The 17,792-nt window shown below is 53.1% G+C and overlaps 7 protein-coding genes across 7 annotated transcripts; 4 read left to right on the forward strand and 3 right to left on the reverse strand.

Moving 5' to 3' along the window:
• Positions 1–1,301: 1,301 nt before the first annotated feature.
• On the forward strand, positions 1,302–2,108 carry J4E86_002004 (uncharacterized protein; the record flags this gene model as incomplete). Its single annotated transcript, XM_051442567.1, has 1 exon — positions 1,302–2,108. One exon carries the CDS (start codon positions 1,302–1,304, stop codon positions 2,106–2,108), a length of 807 nt encoding a protein of 268 aa, XP_051306155.1.
• Positions 2,109–3,311: 1,203 nt separating this feature from the next.
• Positions 3,312–5,640, reverse strand: J4E86_002005 (uncharacterized protein; the record flags this gene model as incomplete). Its single annotated transcript, XM_051442568.1, has 2 exons — positions 3,312–5,111; positions 5,182–5,640. 2 exons carry the CDS (start codon positions 5,638–5,640, stop codon positions 3,312–3,314), a joined length of 2,259 nt encoding a protein of 752 aa, XP_051306156.1.
• A 396-nt stretch (positions 5,641–6,036) lies between these two features.
• J4E86_002006 (uncharacterized protein) lies at positions 6,037–7,323 on the forward strand (the record flags this gene model as incomplete). Its single annotated transcript, XM_051442569.1, has 1 exon — positions 6,037–7,323. The coding sequence occupies one exon, from the start codon at positions 6,037–6,039 to the stop codon at positions 7,321–7,323; it is 1,287 nt and encodes a 428-aa protein (XP_051306157.1).
• A 171-nt stretch (positions 7,324–7,494) lies between these two features.
• J4E86_002007 (uncharacterized protein) lies at positions 7,495–11,382 on the reverse strand (the record flags this gene model as incomplete). Its single annotated transcript, XM_051442570.1, has 3 exons — positions 7,495–10,072; positions 10,121–10,229; positions 10,278–11,382. The coding sequence occupies 3 exons, from the start codon at positions 11,380–11,382 to the stop codon at positions 7,495–7,497; spliced, it is 3,792 nt and encodes a 1,263-aa protein (XP_051306158.1).
• A 1,026-nt stretch (positions 11,383–12,408) lies between these two features.
• On the reverse strand, positions 12,409–13,503 carry J4E86_002008 (uncharacterized protein; the record flags this gene model as incomplete). Its single annotated transcript, XM_051442571.1, has 1 exon — positions 12,409–13,503. One exon carries the CDS (start codon positions 13,501–13,503, stop codon positions 12,409–12,411), a length of 1,095 nt encoding a protein of 364 aa, XP_051306159.1.
• A 530-nt stretch (positions 13,504–14,033) lies between these two features.
• On the forward strand, positions 14,034–15,197 carry J4E86_002009 (uncharacterized protein; the record flags this gene model as incomplete). Its single annotated transcript, XM_051442572.1, has 1 exon — positions 14,034–15,197. The coding sequence occupies one exon, from the start codon at positions 14,034–14,036 to the stop codon at positions 15,195–15,197; it is 1,164 nt and encodes a 387-aa protein (XP_051306160.1).
• An 882-nt stretch (positions 15,198–16,079) lies between these two features.
• Positions 16,080–17,006, forward strand: J4E86_002010 (uncharacterized protein; the record flags this gene model as incomplete). Its single annotated transcript, XM_051442573.1, has 1 exon — positions 16,080–17,006. The coding sequence occupies one exon, from the start codon at positions 16,080–16,082 to the stop codon at positions 17,004–17,006; it is 927 nt and encodes a 308-aa protein (XP_051306161.1).
• Positions 17,007–17,792: the final 786 nt, after the last annotated feature.

The raw sequence follows: 17,792 nt of genomic DNA on the forward strand, positions 1-17,792 counted from the left end.
GCCCAGGTGGTTTTATACTGAATAGGTCCGAAACTCAACGCATCGCAGTCATCCAAACCGCGAGGGCCGAGTTGAACACAGAAGCCGAGACCTCCGTTTCGTACGAGCTGTCTGGGAAATCTATGCGTTGTGTTAGTGAGGTCACAGAGCTGAGGTGAGCACAATCTAGGTAGCCTTGCGCGCTTCCGACCTTAACCGCCTACATTCGAGTGGAATTGCAACAGTCGCGACTTGAAACCAAAAGCGCGAAAGCAAGATTGACTGAATCCAGGCCACTTTTCTACTGACCTGAGATGGTTCCGCCATTCTGCGTAGTGTGAAGGCACTACTTCGCATTCGGGTCTCATGCCATCTCTCACGGATCGGTCGGACTTTTGCACATCTAGATACAATCAAGCGCAAACGATGTACAAGAGCGTCGTCCCCCTTCAACATTGTTAGGAAACTACCTAGGTGATCACGACCCGCGATTCTGGAAGTAGACACGTTGCCAAGCGAGCCGACGGATTAGGTTCGGTCCCGAGACGATAAGCGCTAGTACAAAATGAGCATAGATCCGGAGCTCTCATCTCCAAGTCGTCTCTGACAGCTCGCTCGGAAAAGGTTTCCTGCCTTCCTTGGATTCTCCGGAAGGACGTCTGCGCTCATGGATTCATTGCCTCCTCCAACCAATGTGCAGCTGCGGATCAGCGGCGTCGATTGAGGGTCGACAACTGCCGCTAAGACAGGGTACTCAAGCAGCATAGCCTTCTCGCACAGCTCGAAACGGTCCACGGAAAAGTACATAATCCGGCTGTGCGTGTTTGCACAGCCTGTACATGCTAGCAGGCAGTCGTACTGGTCGGGATAATAGGTGTTTGTGTTGTCAATCGGTGAGGCATCTTCTTCAGTAAGGGGTTCGCTAAACCACCTATCATTGGGGTACCCCGTGCGCTGCCCTGATGGAGCGAAATCAAGAGATATCTTGCCATCGCAATTCTGATGAAAATTTGAGAATTGTTTTACAACAGACTGCTGTCAAGTCGATACAGAAATCTCTTGACCTCTGCACTTGTCGAGACACGGCCATATCTTGGGAACAACCGCTACACAGATCTCTCATACTCGCTGGACTCAAGCAGTGATGCGGCACAGCTGCAGATCGTAGGAACGCTTTAATATAGGACTGTCGGGTGTTTAGTACCAACATGTTGGTGGTGCAGAGTGAAGATCGTGTACGGCAAGTCAGGTAAACGAGCGATGCCTTAAATCACAAATCTATTCGACGCTATTCTGAACAGTGTCTTCCTGGCGTCATCATCATGCCGATGCTCGAAGATATCAGCTACTCGCGCGAGGCGAGCATCGCCGCGGTCAGCGATTACTACCACTTTCTTACTCGCATGTATATGGAAGAAAGCGTCGTTCTTGAGCCACCCAAAGGAGGCTGGCCCTCTGTCACTTCCGACTCCATGCGAGATGTCAACAAGACGGACGAAGTAATAGCCCTCCTCAAGCATCTTCCGTATATCCTTGGTCCCGGAAGCAGCTTCGAGAACCCCCAAGGAGCCCCAAAATGTGTGTTTTCCGACTGGCACGGGGACTCGGAAGAGCTAGCTCAAGGTGTCTGCACCGGCGAAACGCTGAAGGTCTGTTCAGAAGGCGCCAGCATCTCTGACGAAGTACCGGCCCACGTAGTCGGTTTAACGACTGGCGGAAGAGACAACCCGAACTTCCTGCTCGATACCGATTTGGGCGTCATCTACTGGATCGAATGCCCCAATGAAGTCATGAGCAGTTCTTCGCGCGACATGATCGAAGATGATCCATACGATTACGCGCGGGAAAACGAGGCAGAATGGCGGGCCGAATCAGGATGCTGGGCTATTGCTGATTTCTTCGGCATGCTCAAAGATCAATTCCAACAGCTCACTTTCGTTCCCATCGGTCCGAAGTCAGTCATCGCTAGCGATGCGGCGCTGGGGCATAAAGGCGAGGGTCTTGTGGCTATGGTACAAGAGATCTATCGTGAGCATGATTGGCCGGATATGGTGCGCTATCGAAAGACTGAATGTCTCGCTGCGGTGCAAGCAGCTTTAGAGCAGCGCTATCCCGACTGGATCTATTAGAAGTTTCGCAACTACTATCAAGGACAGTAGTGTCTGCCATGCACCTCTGAGCGGGAGCGTCTAGCGTTTTTAGTAGATAGCAAACATTAAGAACGATACATTTTAGGCTACTAAGGTAAACTAAAAGCGACGGCAAGCAGTGACGAACAACTAACCCTGGAAGAATATCATTCTTTCATTTAGCCGGGTCGAGGTATGTGTGGCACAGCTGCCCTTGGTCATGGCGTGAAACCCCTATCGATCATTATAGTATTTAGCCATTGATACTATAGCGAAGGTGTATGTCTCAAAGTGCTGCGCGGTCACATAACTTCACGGATAATCTCGCTTTAGCATACTAACCCTCAGCAATACTTTACTTGAAATGGCTCTCGTCACGGGCACCCCTCCACTCAAAGCGGCTGTTACAGCACCCGCAGTCCAACTGACGCTCATGCCCATCGCAGAGCCAACGACTACCCGAGATCCTTGGTACTGCGCGACCGAAAGCATCGCGCAATATTTCGATATACCGAAGCCCACTGGAGTCCTCCTTGATGAGCTCCTTGACTACGGAGATAAGCTAATCGAGGACTGCACACTCACTATCACGCCTTCGGCCACGGTTGTACCCACGTGTCCGTTTCCCGAATCGAAAAGTTGGTGCGCTTTCACGACGGCTGCGCCTCCAGAAGTTCTTCCGGCCTACTATTCCTATGCTAGTGTAGCATCTTCCTGGTGGGCTGCGCATAGCTCGCGAGCCGTCGAAGTCGTTCAAAGCTGCCCCAATACTTGGATCAGTGAAATGCGCGAGGCCCTGTACGGCGAAGTCTGGCTGAACAACACTATTGCATTCGCGGGATGCTACGCCGAGGCGCGTGAGATTGATGAAACTCCGACGACTGCGCAATCAAGAGGCGGCTCTGTGCAAACGACTTCTATCGCGTCGATTGCTACCCCGACCCAAGCTCCAGCGACAGCCAAGACTGGTTTACCAAACAGTGCGAGTGGCAGAGTGGAGAGCGCGAAGATAATAGCAGTTGTGGGCGCGGGGATAGCTGCAGCTGCCATTAATTGTGTGTTGTAATCAGGCTGGCTGATGGGGGCTCATTGAGCGAAAGCTATTCTCTTTGTATATGCGTATGTGCTCCAACATCCTAGGAAGCCGAGCGGCACTCTTCCCTTCCCGCTAGAACGCAGTGCTAGATAAATTGTATAACTCCGTCAGGAAGCATGAGCAAGCCAACTATCCAACTTGCCCCAGTCTATGAACTCTAGTGATGAATCGTCCATGATGTAGTCGGTAGCCAAAAAATCATGCGCACCGTCCAAATCCATGCTGTCGAAAAATGTGCCGTCCGCATGGTTGGAGAAGGTGAAAGAATGAGTGCTGTCAAACACAGTGTCTTGCGTCGGTCCGAACGATGCCTGAAAAGAAGCCTGAGTTGATTCCATCAACGCATTCGAGTTATCAGCTAATGCTTCGCCATCGATGCGGTATATGTCAGCCCGGGTTTGATCAGTAGATGCAGCGGCATGACCGCCGTTTGCAGTGCGTTTCTGGCGTCGCAACCTGGCGCTATCGCGTTGGTGTCGTAGACGTGCTATGAACCCAGGTGGCGAATGAGAACGGCCATCTTTCGAGCGCATCAGCGCCTCATGATCGTCATAGGCCTTCAAGCATAGGTTGCCAACAGCTGCATGAATAGGCCTTCTCATGTCCTCGAGCATCTCCGGATTATTGTCGTACGTTTCCCCGATGAGTCGCCAAGCTCGATCAGTGTCGATCAGGTTGGGATGAGCGCGAAGAGTATCTAGCAGATGAATTAAGGCGTGCCACTGCCGAAAGTAGGACGCGCTCCACGCAAAGCGCTTGATGACGGGGTTGGTCTGCAACATGATCTGTTGTTCAAGAAGCTTGAGACAGACTTCCCAGATCTTCTTGCGCTCTTCGAGGGGTGTTTTCTCGAATGTGCCCCAGTTCCGTGGATGATGTATCAGAAAGCGGGCTACATTGAGACCATACCGGGCCACCACCATTGCAACAAGATGCAAGGGCTGAGACGGGTCACAGTAGCGAAGATGTTTCGTTTCGATAGTATCCTCGAGCTCCTGAATCAAGCTTTCACGGGCGTTTTTGCTCTTTGCCGAATGGTCAAGGTTCATCTGGCTGGGGTCCATGCCTTCTTGCCGCAGGGCTGCAATGCGTGGCGCGGCGAACTTTCCCATCTCACATCTCGTGACAATGAAGATGACATCCGTAAGTCCATTGGAGTCTGAGGGTAGCTCAGACATGCCAGGATGCAGCTGATCGTCGTTGACGTTGGTAGGCCAATCAGCTCGCTCAGGGCCAATATCAGGATCTCGGTATTTCGCGAGACCACACAACTCCGCAGCTCGAGAATCATGAGCTTTCAATTGGAACCAGATACGTCGGCGTATCTCGGTCTCAAATGGAGATATTCCTAGATATTTACCATCGCGCTCCAGACCCATGCTCTGAGCGATGCGAACAGCTACGCCGGTAAGCGTCCAGGTCGTGCGTGGCGCATAGATCTCACGTATTGTGATAAGATGTATCACCAATGCCTGTAGAACAACAAGATTGGAAGTCTCCATCACTCTTGCTCTAGACAATGCCGCTTCAGTCCCCGAGATGTACTGAGAAAGTAGTTGGTCGCGCGACTTGGCAAAACGTTGCTCACACTCCTCTTGGCTCAATGACATGATAGCGGAGCCATATATAGCAAACATGAGAGCTTCGAGCGGTCGCGGTATGAGCCCAAGACTTTTGGCAGCTTTTTCAATCATAGGCCGTAGACTAGGTACATGCACCACCTTAGTCAACGGATCCACGTTACTGACAAAGATCTCCCAAAGCTGAATAAGGCGCTCGAGCGGTGGATGACGAGGCTTGCCGCTGCGATGGGAGGATCTGATAACAGCGAAACCGGAGTTACCCGTCGTGGACTCCTCCTCGCTGATATCGCTTGAGTCTTCTAAATCGTTGTCAGGGTCGAGAGACTAAACACTGGTTAGCGTCGGCGCGATGATAAGATTCCTGTAATAGCCATGGCATAGGTCCCCCACTCACCTCTTCGACTACCCTATTCCAAAGACTGTTCTCCACAAACCGGAAGGGTGCCTGACCACGAACAGTCGAAGTCTGAAGGCCATACGGAGACGAGCCAGACTCAAGAGACGAAGGCGTCTGCAATTGAATGACATGCTGCTCTTGTTGATCGGGCACGCCATGCATCAAGGGCTGCGACTTCGGCCTACTATCAGTCTGATTAGGAAGGTTCCCGGGGTCGATGCCCTTTTCCTGAAGGAGAGCCTCATACTGTTTCAACCGATCAGTTAGTACCTTGACTTTGACGCGCTTGTTCCTCTGTTTCGGCGGTTGAACGGGGTTGAAGATGCATTCGACGTTGCCCTTGACGCAACCAGCACACGGCCTCTGCCTGTCGCACTTGACCTTCCGTTCAGCGCATCGGATGCAGGAGAAAGTGGGTCTTTTGTGAGCGCTCATAGAAGGCGTTGTGGTTGCCATTGTGGAAATCAGCTGCGCTGAATAAATGGAACGGCAGGTGTCGCTATTGTCTCGTTACATGCCATTGAGGTAAGAATAAGATGCGAAAGAAGATGACAAGAGTTTAGGAAGTGGCGATGCGGGATGATGGTAGATGCTTGACACCTCATCGGGAATAGTGCGCAGTCCATTACCCCCGAGCCGTTGCCCGAATGCTCGAGACCCGAAGCACCCAACCCCGAAACCTCAGCACGTGCTTCAATGCGCCCGATCCCGCGCCTTCAACTGTAACGATTGCTTTGGTCTTATCCTATATATAATGATGATCAATCTCGCAACCATGACAAGATATCAAACATCGAACTTGTTCGGACAGCCCCCAAATTTGAGCTTAACTAAACAACCCCATTCTCTATCATGAACATCTTGATCGTCGGCTCAGGCATCGCTGGCCCAGCTCTAGCATACTGGCTCTCCTTCAATCCCAAGCACACCATCACCATCCTAGAGAAATCCGCCTCCCTCCAACCCCACGGCCAGAATGTCGACATCCAAGGCAGCGCGGTGACCTGCATCAAAAAGATAGGCCTAATGCCACAAGTCCAGCAATTCAACACCAAAGAACTCGGCACGCGGTTCATCGACTCGCAAGGAACCCCCTTCGCCCCCTTCCCCATCAAAGAAGGCGGTTCAGCAAGCCCAACATCAGAATACGAGATCCTGCGCGGCGACCTCGCCAAACTACTACACCAAGCAACAAGTTCCCAATCCAACGTAACATACCTATTCAACACCACAATCAAGCAAATCCTCCAAAACGACTCTTCATGCGTCAAAGTCCTACTTAGCGACGGCACAACACACACCTACGACCTACTCATCGCAGCAGACGGCCAATGGTCCAAAACACGCAGTCTGGTTTTCCCAGCCCAAGACGTATCCATCGAACACAAAGGCATGTACGCCGCATACTTCACCATACCACGCCTCCCTTCCGACGCACCCTGGTGGGATATTTTCGTCGCAAAAGGATCACGTACCGTTGCCACGCGTCCAGACCCCCACGGTACAACCCGCGCGATGTTTACCTTCATGCCGTCAACCCCCGTCCAGACCCTCGCTTGGGAGAAGGCGAGTAGAGCTGGAAGGAAGGCTCAGGATGAACTTGTTCGCGAGGAATTTGCAGATGCAGGGTGGGTTAGCAAGAGACTTCTTGATGCCATGCCCGGGGCGCCAGACTTCTACTACCACGCTATCAATCAGGTCAAGATGAAGCGGTGGAGTCGCAATCGTGTGATTTGTCTGGGTGATGCGGCGTTTTGTCCTAGTCCGTGTACGGGCATGGGGACGTCGCTTGCGGTGCTGGGCGCGTATGTTTTGGCGGGCGAGCTGAGCTGTGTTGACGACCCTGCTTCTTCTATGACTTTCGACGGTCTTACCAGAGCGCTTACCAGCTACGAGCACAGGTTTCGACCTTTCGTGGTACAGAGTCAGGTCATGTCGCCTTTTGTACCGGGGTTCATGCATCCAGGTTCGGCTTGGAAAAGGACGGTCTTGCACGGCTTCGTGAGGCTGGTGTCGATGGTTCTGAGGTGGGAGTGGGTTGGTCCGTGGCTTGGAGATACGGAGAGTAGGGATGATGGCTTCAAGCTACCCGAGTATGCGGCTTTTGAAAGGGTGGAGGAGAAAGCAGTGGGAGTGTGATGGGATCAGGCTTCTAGTGTACAAGTATGGGTATCTCAGTTATTAGAACCTTTAATGTAAAACTATCTGATTGAATGGAAAGAAATAATGTGGGTGATTGACCAGTACTGAAAGACGACAATGACCCATAACGCCACGCTGCATGCAACATGATGCAAAGCAGTGATGTTTCTATGCACCAACCACCCTAGGCGGCTCATTACCCAGTGGCAAAGCGTCAGTCTTCTGCCTTACAGCTGCCCAGTCGGTGAGATCGCTATCGACCCTTGTCTCATCGGAGCCATCTGCGGAAGGACGATCCGCAACATCCAATCCACCCTTCGTATCTACAGGTCCCAAGTTGTTAGCCTCGGTGATAGGGCTAGCAAGCTCAGGATCAGACTTGTTCTTTGCGTCATCACCTAGATGTGCTGCACCAAGCGAATTTGTGTCATGTTCCTTCAACGTAGCATCATCAGTCGCCCGATATCTTGGAGGAAGCTGCAGCTCTTCTCTTTCAAGGTGTTCGCCATGCTCCAAAGTGGTGGTTGGAGCGGTGCTCATCCGGTGCATTCCTCCACCTCTTGCGTTACCGTCAACGCTTCTTCGAGCTTTTCCAGGGTCCATTACTTTGGATTGGTCTTCTGGAAGGACTCTGCCGGGCTTGTCGTTGGGTGCATGGGTGTTTGGCCTTCCTTTGGACTGCGATCGCCTGGAATCCTTCTTGGCGACCTCAGTAGACTTGCGTCCAACTCGTTGGCCTTCTTTATGATCCCCTCGACCGGTGAGAGAGCCCACAATTCCGTTCCTGTGTTGTTTCTTCTCGTCGGCGATCGTTCTTTGTAGAGCCTTCCATCGAATGACCACGTTCTCTTCTACGAATTCCTTCTTCTCGGAAGGTCGCTTAGCTCCATTTTGAGCTTCCTTGATAGCCGTGATGTGAGCTTTTGACTCCAACATCGTCAGCTCCTTCTGCCCCTCAGCAATGCGTGCACGACGGAGGTAGTTCGTAGGCTGGTACCGCTTCATGTATTCCGCATCAAGCCCCTTCATCGTATACGCCAAAGGGCCAAGAAGAGCTGCGATGTCTTTGAGCACGAAGCCGCCAATACCGAAGCCTACGCCTCGGACTGCACCTATAACACCGTTCTGTTTGGCGCCATTGTAGGGCTGGGTGACAAGCCCCGAAACGCCATCCTTTACGCCGTAAAGAAACTCATCGCGACCAGCGCGGGTGCCTGAGTGGAAACCAGTGACTCGGGGCGGTCTGCGTACAGTTTCATCTCCATAGAGACGTGGAGCGTTGTGAAAACCTTGAGTAATGGCGAGTGTCAAGTCCATGGGGAATCGAGCGATAGCGTGACCAGTCTTTCTGAACCCAAAAGCAGCTTCGCGGCCGAGCTCCTCAGCCAGCTCTTCGTCCGGTTCCGTGATCTTCGAAATGGAAGATTCGTTGCGATTTGCTTGTGGCCTGGATCCGTCTTGTTCACTCTTGTTGTGCTTCATCTTTTCAGCTCCATTTGCGCCGTCGGCGTTTGCTTTGGCTAGCGTAGCCTTCTTGTGCTCGTGGCGTTCATGGTGCTTGCGCTTCTTTTCCTTAATTTGCTCCCGTTTCCTAATGCTCTTCCCCATCTCGACAGGCATGCCTCCTACACCGGCAGCCGCATCAGAGAATGACGACATCAGGCTGCCCCAGACACCAGTAATTGGCTCGCCTGGGCCACCAAAGTCGTTCCACTCGTAGTGTCGTATGAGTCGCAACTCGCTCCACTTGAGCTTCTTCTTCTCTACCAGGATCTCGGCAGCGAGTGCGGACAGCTTGACCTCGGTATTCTTGATCTTCCATACTGCCGCACGGTTGTCGAGGAAATCGCAACGCATGCTGCCTGCGCCGGTAAGGGGTAATGACCTGTGGAAGGAGCGCACGGCGTTGAGCGCTCCATCGCCTTCCTTCGCAATGCTGTCTGCGATCTTCTTCACGTTCTCTTTGGCTTCTTCAGTCAGACATTGCTTGATGCCCTCCGCTAGTCTTTCTGCGTTGAGTTTCTTGTAGGGTATACAATCGTGCGCTCCAGCCTTTGCCTTACTAACCATCGCACCCCAGAATGGCTGATCGCCAAAGAAGGGTACAATCATTGTCGGTATGGCGCACTTGAGGCCAATAGCGGTTGTACCAGCGCCTCCGTGATGGATAACCGCACTGCACTTGGGAAACAACCAATCGTGCGGTGTGTTCTCAAGCATGAAGACATTTTCCGGGCAATCTGCGTTGGAGCCAAAGCCACCCCAACCCTTCGAAACAAGGGCACGGCAGCCAACGGACTTGACCGCTTCGAAGATCAGACTAGTGAATTGGTCTGGGTCATCTACAACAATGGAGCCAAACCCGATGTAGATTGGGGGAGGCCCATCGTCCAGGAATTTCTTCAACTCATCCGGTGGCGTAAATGAGGAAGCAAGATCCAGAAAGACGAAACCGGAAATATCGATCTCTGGGCCCCAATCCTTTGGCTTTGGGATGAGACCGGGTGACCACATGTAGGTATAAGGTACCTTGAGCCGATAGAGTTGGCCTGGCGCCCATATTCTGCTAACTTCCTCAAGATGCAAGACCTGGGTACGGAATCGATTTATAAGGTCGCCGAGACCCTGCCACATCATCATCTCGACGAGCGGATACGACATGAAATTGCTGTAGGTGGCTTCGACGTTACTGGCCTTGATGTTGGCAAGTGGATGAGGAAACTGGCTCGTAGGCGTGTAAGGGAAGCTGTCGAGTGTTAGTACTGACTCGCAAGTCTACATTTCAAGTACTTACGTGAACATCATGTGTAGCGGAATGCCGAGCTTCTCAGCAATATGAGTGGGTGCAAAACTTGGCGGATTGGAAATGATAGCATCTGCAACGAAAGGTGCCTTATCACCCACTACTTGATATTAGTCATGTGTAACACGAATGCATCCAAGGAACTTACTCATTTTCACGTTCGTCTTATCCGTCTCGTCGTCGGTTGCGTTGATGCAAGCACGCCACATGCCCTGGAACATTTCGTACATCTGGCTCCTCCGCCTGCCTATCTCACCCTCCTTGATAGTGTCGATGTTCGGTATTAGCCCAGGATTCTTGACCATGAACGCCATCAGCTCTGCCGGGTTCCCGCCAACAGAGAAAAACTCCAAGCCGGAGTCCTTTTCCACAAAGTCCTTGAAAGCCGGGTGTGTGGCCATGCGAACGCGATGTCCGTAGTCTTCTTTCAGAATCTTGCCTATCCGGATGAAGGGCTGAATATCTCCGCGCGAACCAATGATGATGATAACAATGTTGAGCTTGATTCTTCGTGCAGGATCATGTTCCATCTCGTCATCCTCAGGGCTAATCTTGGTAGCTCCGGCATCGTCGTAACTCGTAGGGCCTTGCTCCTCGTCATTGCCATTCTTCTTGAAAGCTGTGCCCAGAGCCTTTGCGATGTATCCACTGCCAAGGTTCTCCTCGAGTATACTAAGCTTCAGACGTCCGTCCGCCTTGGATACCCTGCCCTTTGTATTGAAATGCTCATTGGCGATCTTGAGACGAGAAAAGGGCCCCGATCGGCGTCCGTGAGGCTGGCGCGTGGCTTGTTTGGTGAGGTCGTCTGCATGGCCGAGGCTCTTGCGAGGGAGTTCTCTCTCATCGTCGGAGGAGTCTGAGGATTCGGATTCGGGGTCGAAAGTGATCGTTGCTGCTCTCTCGGGTGCGGCTGGTCTTGCCTCGCGGGACTTCTGCATCCTTCCTAGCAGAGAGTGTCGCACAGAGGGCTTCGGCCGTTCCGTTGCCCATCTCTGCTGTGTAGGACGCGTCGTCGACGCGAAGTAGTCCTGATCATTCGGGGTAGACTCAGAGGTGTCTCGCGGAGCATCGATGGGCTGGTCTGGCGACGATACGCCTGCTGGTTGAGCCATGTCTGCGGGCGAAGTGTTCTGGACGGGCGTGGGCGTGGTGGGCTCTTGGCCAGGGATATTCGGAAAGGTCGGCTCTTCGATGACCATTCCGATGGGCGAGACGAGACCCTCGCGCTTGGGACTAGGCGTAGGGTTCGCCATAGTGAGTTGTGCGAAGAGCTTTGGCGTCTTGGTGGGTCGGAAGATCTGGGTCAGTGACAGTTCCGCGTTGCCGGTAGTGACGGCGCGATGATGGTGACAGCGCAGAAAGAGCGAAGTCTAAGCCTGAAGGGACGCGCGACACCCGGCTTCACCTGCATGCGCCAACAAAGCTTTTCGTATAGTCGCCTGGATCCGGACAACGGGCGCGCAAAAAGGTGAATATACACACGTGCGGATGGCGTGGGATGGTCGTAGCGGCCGATCCAGGCCACTCGGTGGACAGCAGCACCAGCAGGAACAGGCGGCATGACATCACGTCCAGACATTTGCAGTGTGGATCTAACGGAAGGCGCCAATGCGGGAGTTAACTTGGTTGGGTTAATTCGATGGTCTTGAAATTGTGCCTGGGCGTTCTTGGGCGACTCGTTTTTGCCGAGGTCGCGCGACAGGGATCACATTCCCATGTCTTGAAACATGGCAATCTCCCCCGCCAATGTGCGTGCCGCTCGTACACCACTGGACCCGAGATGCTAACAAAGCACGTAGCATGTGTAGACGTGGCGCCACTGCTGAGATGGTATGGATGTTTCGGCATGTTTTCAAGTGCGATGCATGAAGCCAATACAGCACAGCGATCGTGACCCTATGATGCAGCCCTAAGCGTGTAGCGTCCCGACCTATCCGGGCTGCTCTGCATACTCTCCGAATGCGCTATGGTCGGCCTCTAGCAGCAGCCGGCTGTCGATCCGCAGATGCTTTTGGAAGAGTTCGAGCAGATTTAGCTAGGTCGTTGCCGCTTCTAGTGCATGATGGTGACCGCGTTGTTGTAGGGTCAGATGATGCTTGTGAGAACCGCCGCAGTAGGCCAGCGCATCAAGGTGCATTTTCCGAAGAAGAATGTGGTCATGGCAAGAAAAAAAGTGGATTATTCATGTGGAAGCTTTATTGGAAGACCCCGAGCTTCTAGCTCCATCGCAGTTCGCACCGTGCCCGGGGGAAGAGCCGCAAGCTTCACGATGATGCGCATCATCGCCCGAACCCCAGACTGTACAAGGATGCTTTGACAACATCCTGCGCCCACCCAGCCCAGCCCCGTCCAGCCTGAACCATGTTCAAGATCTTGATGAAGGTGCGGTTCCACTGATCTTGGTCCTCCCAATCATCGGCATAAGGCTCGAAGATGGCCGTTTCGATACTGCCAGGTGTGCCGGGGGTAACTAGGTCCCACTCGCCGTTGTCCTTTTGACGAACATGCATCTTGGGCCCTATAACCAGCGCGCGACCAAGGATGCGAGAATCAGCGACAAAGCGCGTACCTGCGTCAACGACATCTTCGACCTTGCCTACGCCGCCTCCCGCGAGTATGAAGCGCGCACTGGCGGGCACGATGGGTGTATCGATGAAGTATGGACAAAGCAGGTTCACGCGGATGCCTTGAAGGCCGCTTGTCACCCTCAAACTCCTGAAAAGACCAAGCACCGCGTGCTTTGCGGCACAATATTGGGGTTGTATGGCAATTGGGCCGAGAGAGGCGATGGAGCCAAGCAGAAGGATATGGCGATCGCGTGGGGAGGTGGTGGAGGGCTTCGAGTTCAAGCTGCAGTCTCTGGAGCCGGGGTTCTTGGGCAGCCAGAAGCAGGCCAGGTGGGTGGTGTATAGCACACCAGTGAGGTTCACGTCCATGATCTTGAAGACGGGTGGGGGTGGTGCAGCCGCATCGAGGTTTGCAGGTTCTTGGAGGACGTCGCGACCTGCTATGCCTGCATTTGCGACGACCGTGTCGATACCCCCGTGCGGGCTCAGCTCGACTGCCTTCTTGAAGAGGTCGACCTGCGACTGCCAGTCCGTCACGTCGCAGTGTACGAAGTGGGCCTTGCCGCCGTTCTTGCTGTCTTTGTTGATGTCACGGCAAAGCGCGTCTCCCTTCTGAACACTGATGTCCCCCACGATGACTGTAGCACCATCGAATACCCATTTCCGCACGAAGCCCGCGCCAAAGCCACTGGCTCCTCCCGTGATGAGTACGACCTTGCCCTTCACCCAAGCCGCATCGTAGGGTACGGTGATGTCGATGGGCGGAGACTGGAGGACATTCGGTTTCTGTGGTTTGTAGTCGTCCATTGCAGTGGTTCTCGCAGTGTGAGGATGATAGAACAAGTACTATGGGGTACTATGAGTGTGAGGCTGGGAATGGCTCTTATATCGTGAGGTACCCGCATGTACGCCCGTGGAGGTGCAGGAGCTCTCACCTGGCGCACTAAGGAGAGCAGCCTCGGCTCGCGAGCGTAAGGTCGCCCATCCACCTAGTCGAGTGGGAGCCCGCGGTCATGATAGGCTGCCCCAGTGTTGAGCTTGTCGCATTATCCATAGTCTGCAACTAAGGGGAGAAATACGACCGAGAAGTGCACACGCGAATGCGAGGTCGATCAGCCGTCAGACATGGTGACTTGAGTGTCCACATACGAGCTGGTGGGGTTGTCAGGCTAGCGCAGTTGTGCCTGAACCCCTGCCGAAATTTCCAGTCGCATGCATCCCCGCCTTGCAAACAAGTCATACAGCAGCAGCTCCTCATCCACCTCCGCTCCTCTGGACCACCTGGGTACTAAAGGTCCGAAAGTATCACGACTAAGCTATTCCCGATCCATCCCACCATGGCGGCCAAGCCTCCCGCTCTCGACGTGTCGGCCACGCACATCGTCGCGACGCTCTTCTACAAGGCCGACACGCCCAACTTCTTCCAGCATGCCGATCTGTCCCCCCGAAGTCCCGGTGACCCAATTCCCTCCGCTTCCCTCGAGTCGCTGAAGGACGGCGCCGTGCCCACCGAGAACCTCGCAGACTACCCCCTCGAACCGCCCACACCTGGGCCCAACGCCCGCGACAATCTCTACGGAAGCTACGTCAGCCAAAGCTGCCTCACCGAGTTCTTCGTCACCCTCACCAGCATTATAACCGGCTTGGAGCAGAACACCATAACGAGCAAGAGGCTGGAGGCAAGCAAGCTCTGTAGGGTAGTCGAAGTCACGTTCCCCTTGCCAAGCGCCTCGCCCGTCGCGCTTGAGACGTTGCGCAGGCATGAAGCCGTGTCGCGCTTCGAGCGCGAGTGGAACGTTGAGTGCGTCTTCCAGGCAGACACCATACATCGGCGCTACAAGAGGCTTGCCGTCTTCGACATGGACAGCACCCTCATACAGCAAGAGGTCATTGACGAGATCGCTTCGCTGATTGGCGTGGAAAAGGAGGTATCCGCCATCACCGCTGCTGCCATGAACGGTGAGCTCGACTTCGAGGCTAGTCTGCGCGCACGATGCAAGCTGCTCAAGGGCGTGCCAAGCAGTGTATTTGAGACACTGAAGCCAAGAATAACATTGAACGAGGGCGTCAAGGATCTTATCACCGCTCTGAAGCGATTGGGCTTCAAGACAGCAGTACTTAGCGGGGGTTTCACTCCCCTAACAGGATGGATGGGACAGCAACTTGGTCTTGACTACGCCTTTGCTAACCACCTGGTCGTTTCCGACGACGGAGCCACACTCACAGGCGAATTGACCGGTGAGATTGTGCACGCCCAGAAGAAACGCCAACACGTCCTAGGAATTGCCGAGAAGGAGAATATACTCCTGGACCAGGTAATATGCGTCGGCGACGGCGCGAACGATCTTCCTATGATGGGCGTAGCCGGTCTGGGCGTTGCCTTCCACGCGAAGCCAAAGGTGCAGATGCAAGCTCCTGCTCGTCTCAACTCAAAGAGCATGCTGGATGTACTGTATCTCTTCGGTATTTCAAAGGAAGAGCAGGAAACACTATTGCAATAGCACAATCACTCGCCGTACAAAAGGTAACCAGCGAATTCTGTCCCGCTCGCATCATGCATAATAATCCTGTTATTACGTGAACCAACTAGCTATCTCGATTTCTCTGTTGCGTTGCTGCGACAAGGCGCATGTGGTCGTCTGATACATGTCCGGGACTCAGGCATACAGCGTGGCGCAGCTTGCCCCTCCGTGTCTGCCTGCCACCCCAGCCACGGCGCCACAATATGCGATGCGATCACAGCCTCGCGGCATTGTCATAATATAGACGGAAGGCATGCACTTAAGCTCGTTCATATATACTTTAGATTATCTGCGCATCTTCTCTGCACATCGCTACCAAGTATCGCGTATCGTACTCGCCTTTCTCCGTTCCGACTCGTCAGTAATCAACAAACGAAAGATGAAGCTACCCGATTTACCGACAGACATATATCGCATTCTTCTTGATCAGGTGCGCCTCACCAGCGCAAAATACCTTGACTTACGTTAACATTTGTCTAGCTCTCACTATCAGACCAGATCTCGCTCAGTCTTGTTTCGCATACATGTCGCAATCAATGCGAGCCAATTATCTTCCGCACTATCACAGTGGGTGCTTGCAAAGAGCGAGGCTCAACTATGACGGCACGCATCACCAATGGCCTGGGATGGCCTTTTCGTACTATCACCTCGGGCAGACCCAAGAAAAGCGGACCCGGTTCTCCCACAAGCATCGTGAGCAGTCTAAAACGGAACAGTGGTAGGATGGCGAAAACAGTGCGTCACTTGGTCATCCCATCTTATCCCGACCATAGCTACATCCCCCCCGCGACGATTCTACACATTATAGAATGCACACAAAACCTTGCATCATTTAGTTGGAACGCCAACTACGCCATCCCCATGCGTGTTCTCGAGGCGCTGCACCGCGATCATCCTTCAGCTCAGTTAAAAGTCACGAACCACAATCGCAAGGATTTTGCTCTAGATGAAGCTCTCCTGTCATCACCTCAGCTCCACACACTCGACATTACAGTCTGGTGCTTCCATCGGGGAGCAACACGTCTGCAGGACGAAAACAGCGATCTCTCTAAACTCAAGACACTACTCATGCGGGGCCGCAACCTCAAGGTCCTACGGTTGCGTCTCAGTAAACAGCAACACTTTACCATGGCTGCGAGAAGTCAACGTAACAGCTACACGGCTATGGCCGTTGGCGGATCTCATTTCCGATTCCAGGAAACGGATGCATTCCCCACGCTCGAAGAGTTGGTCATCTCCAGAGCTGATGACCTTGCGCATGCCTACGAGTTTAGCCCCAAGCACTGCAGCGATTGGGTCTACGCCATGGACTGGAGTGAGATGCGCATCTTAGACGTGGCCTCCACTCATTCTGAACATCTGCTACGAGAGATCGCTGGTCTAGTACCCAAGCTACACACGCTGAGTTTGAACCCGTCCTCTATCGACTCTGCTACTCTCCAGAGTTTCTTGGGAACTGTGCCACTGTTGTCAGATCTGAAGCTGGTTGCTGGAAGCACGTCGAACATGTATATTGGTAGCTTTGACAAAGCAGTCACGAGGGTTTGTGAAGCCATTGGAACTCAACTCCGCTCTCTCCAGATCGAATCTGCATCTGGTATGGTCATGCCGTGGCAGAATCAGCGGGTTCAGGAGGTGCTGGAGTTATGTCCGCAGCTGAGGTACTTCGAAAGTGTCATCGAGGGGCTGGTTTCGACCGGTAAATGGGATGGAGATGTTGTTGGCAAGTCGGCTTCGTACAAGCGTGCATTGATGTCATCGACTGGCACTAGGAAATCAGGTATGTAATACATTCCTCCTCTCAAATGACGGAAGGCGATACATTGCTAACGTATCTGTGTAGATGATCCGTATGCGTCATGCTGTGGCACGGGTTTGAATGTACCGCCTGAATGCGTCCCCCGGTTCACAGCTTTCCCGCCAACATAACGAACGTCTATACTACACGTATCGTTTCTCTCCTACTCAAGACAATTCCTAGTCTCTTCCGAACACTTTGGCCAGACCTTCTTCCAACTCATGCTCACACGTGCATGGCGGTGGTGATATCTGATGCTCTGTGACCCGAGCCGGCTGAGTTTGAGACAGTCCGACGTTTCTGCAACCCTCGCAATACACCCGTACTACGACCTCTTTCGCTTGCATACGATGTTCACAATATTTTAAAGCATCAAGCACGGCGTCTTTGAAGTCATGAATGCACCGGAAAGTAGGCGGCGATGGTTTTCCACGTGACAAGTAGTACCTCACAAGGTCTACGAATCTTGACCTTGAGATGGAATATTTTCAGATTGGGGAAACGCGTTTGCCAGTTAGTGGAGCGTCGAATTGCTTGTAGAGCAGCTCTGTCATGCGTGACATCTTGGCCTGGTGTCATTTGAGTGGACGCAAGAAGAACTCTCCAAGCTGTATCCATATCGAGGTTCTGGTCATTGCGTCGCGATGTATAGAGATTAAAAGTGACTTCAAATCTCCGGATCCACTTATACGCATCAAGTGGCGGGAATCTAGGCAAGGACATCAAGAAGAGAGGAATTGTGGTGACGAATTTGTTGCTTTTGTAGTCTGCCTCTG

This window comes from Alternaria arbusti, assembly GCF_024043155.1.
Source record: "Alternaria arbusti strain BMP 1465 chromosome Unknown scaffold_2, whole genome shotgun sequence".
Lineage (NCBI taxonomy): Eukaryota > Fungi > Ascomycota > Dothideomycetes > Pleosporales > Pleosporaceae > Alternaria > Alternaria arbusti.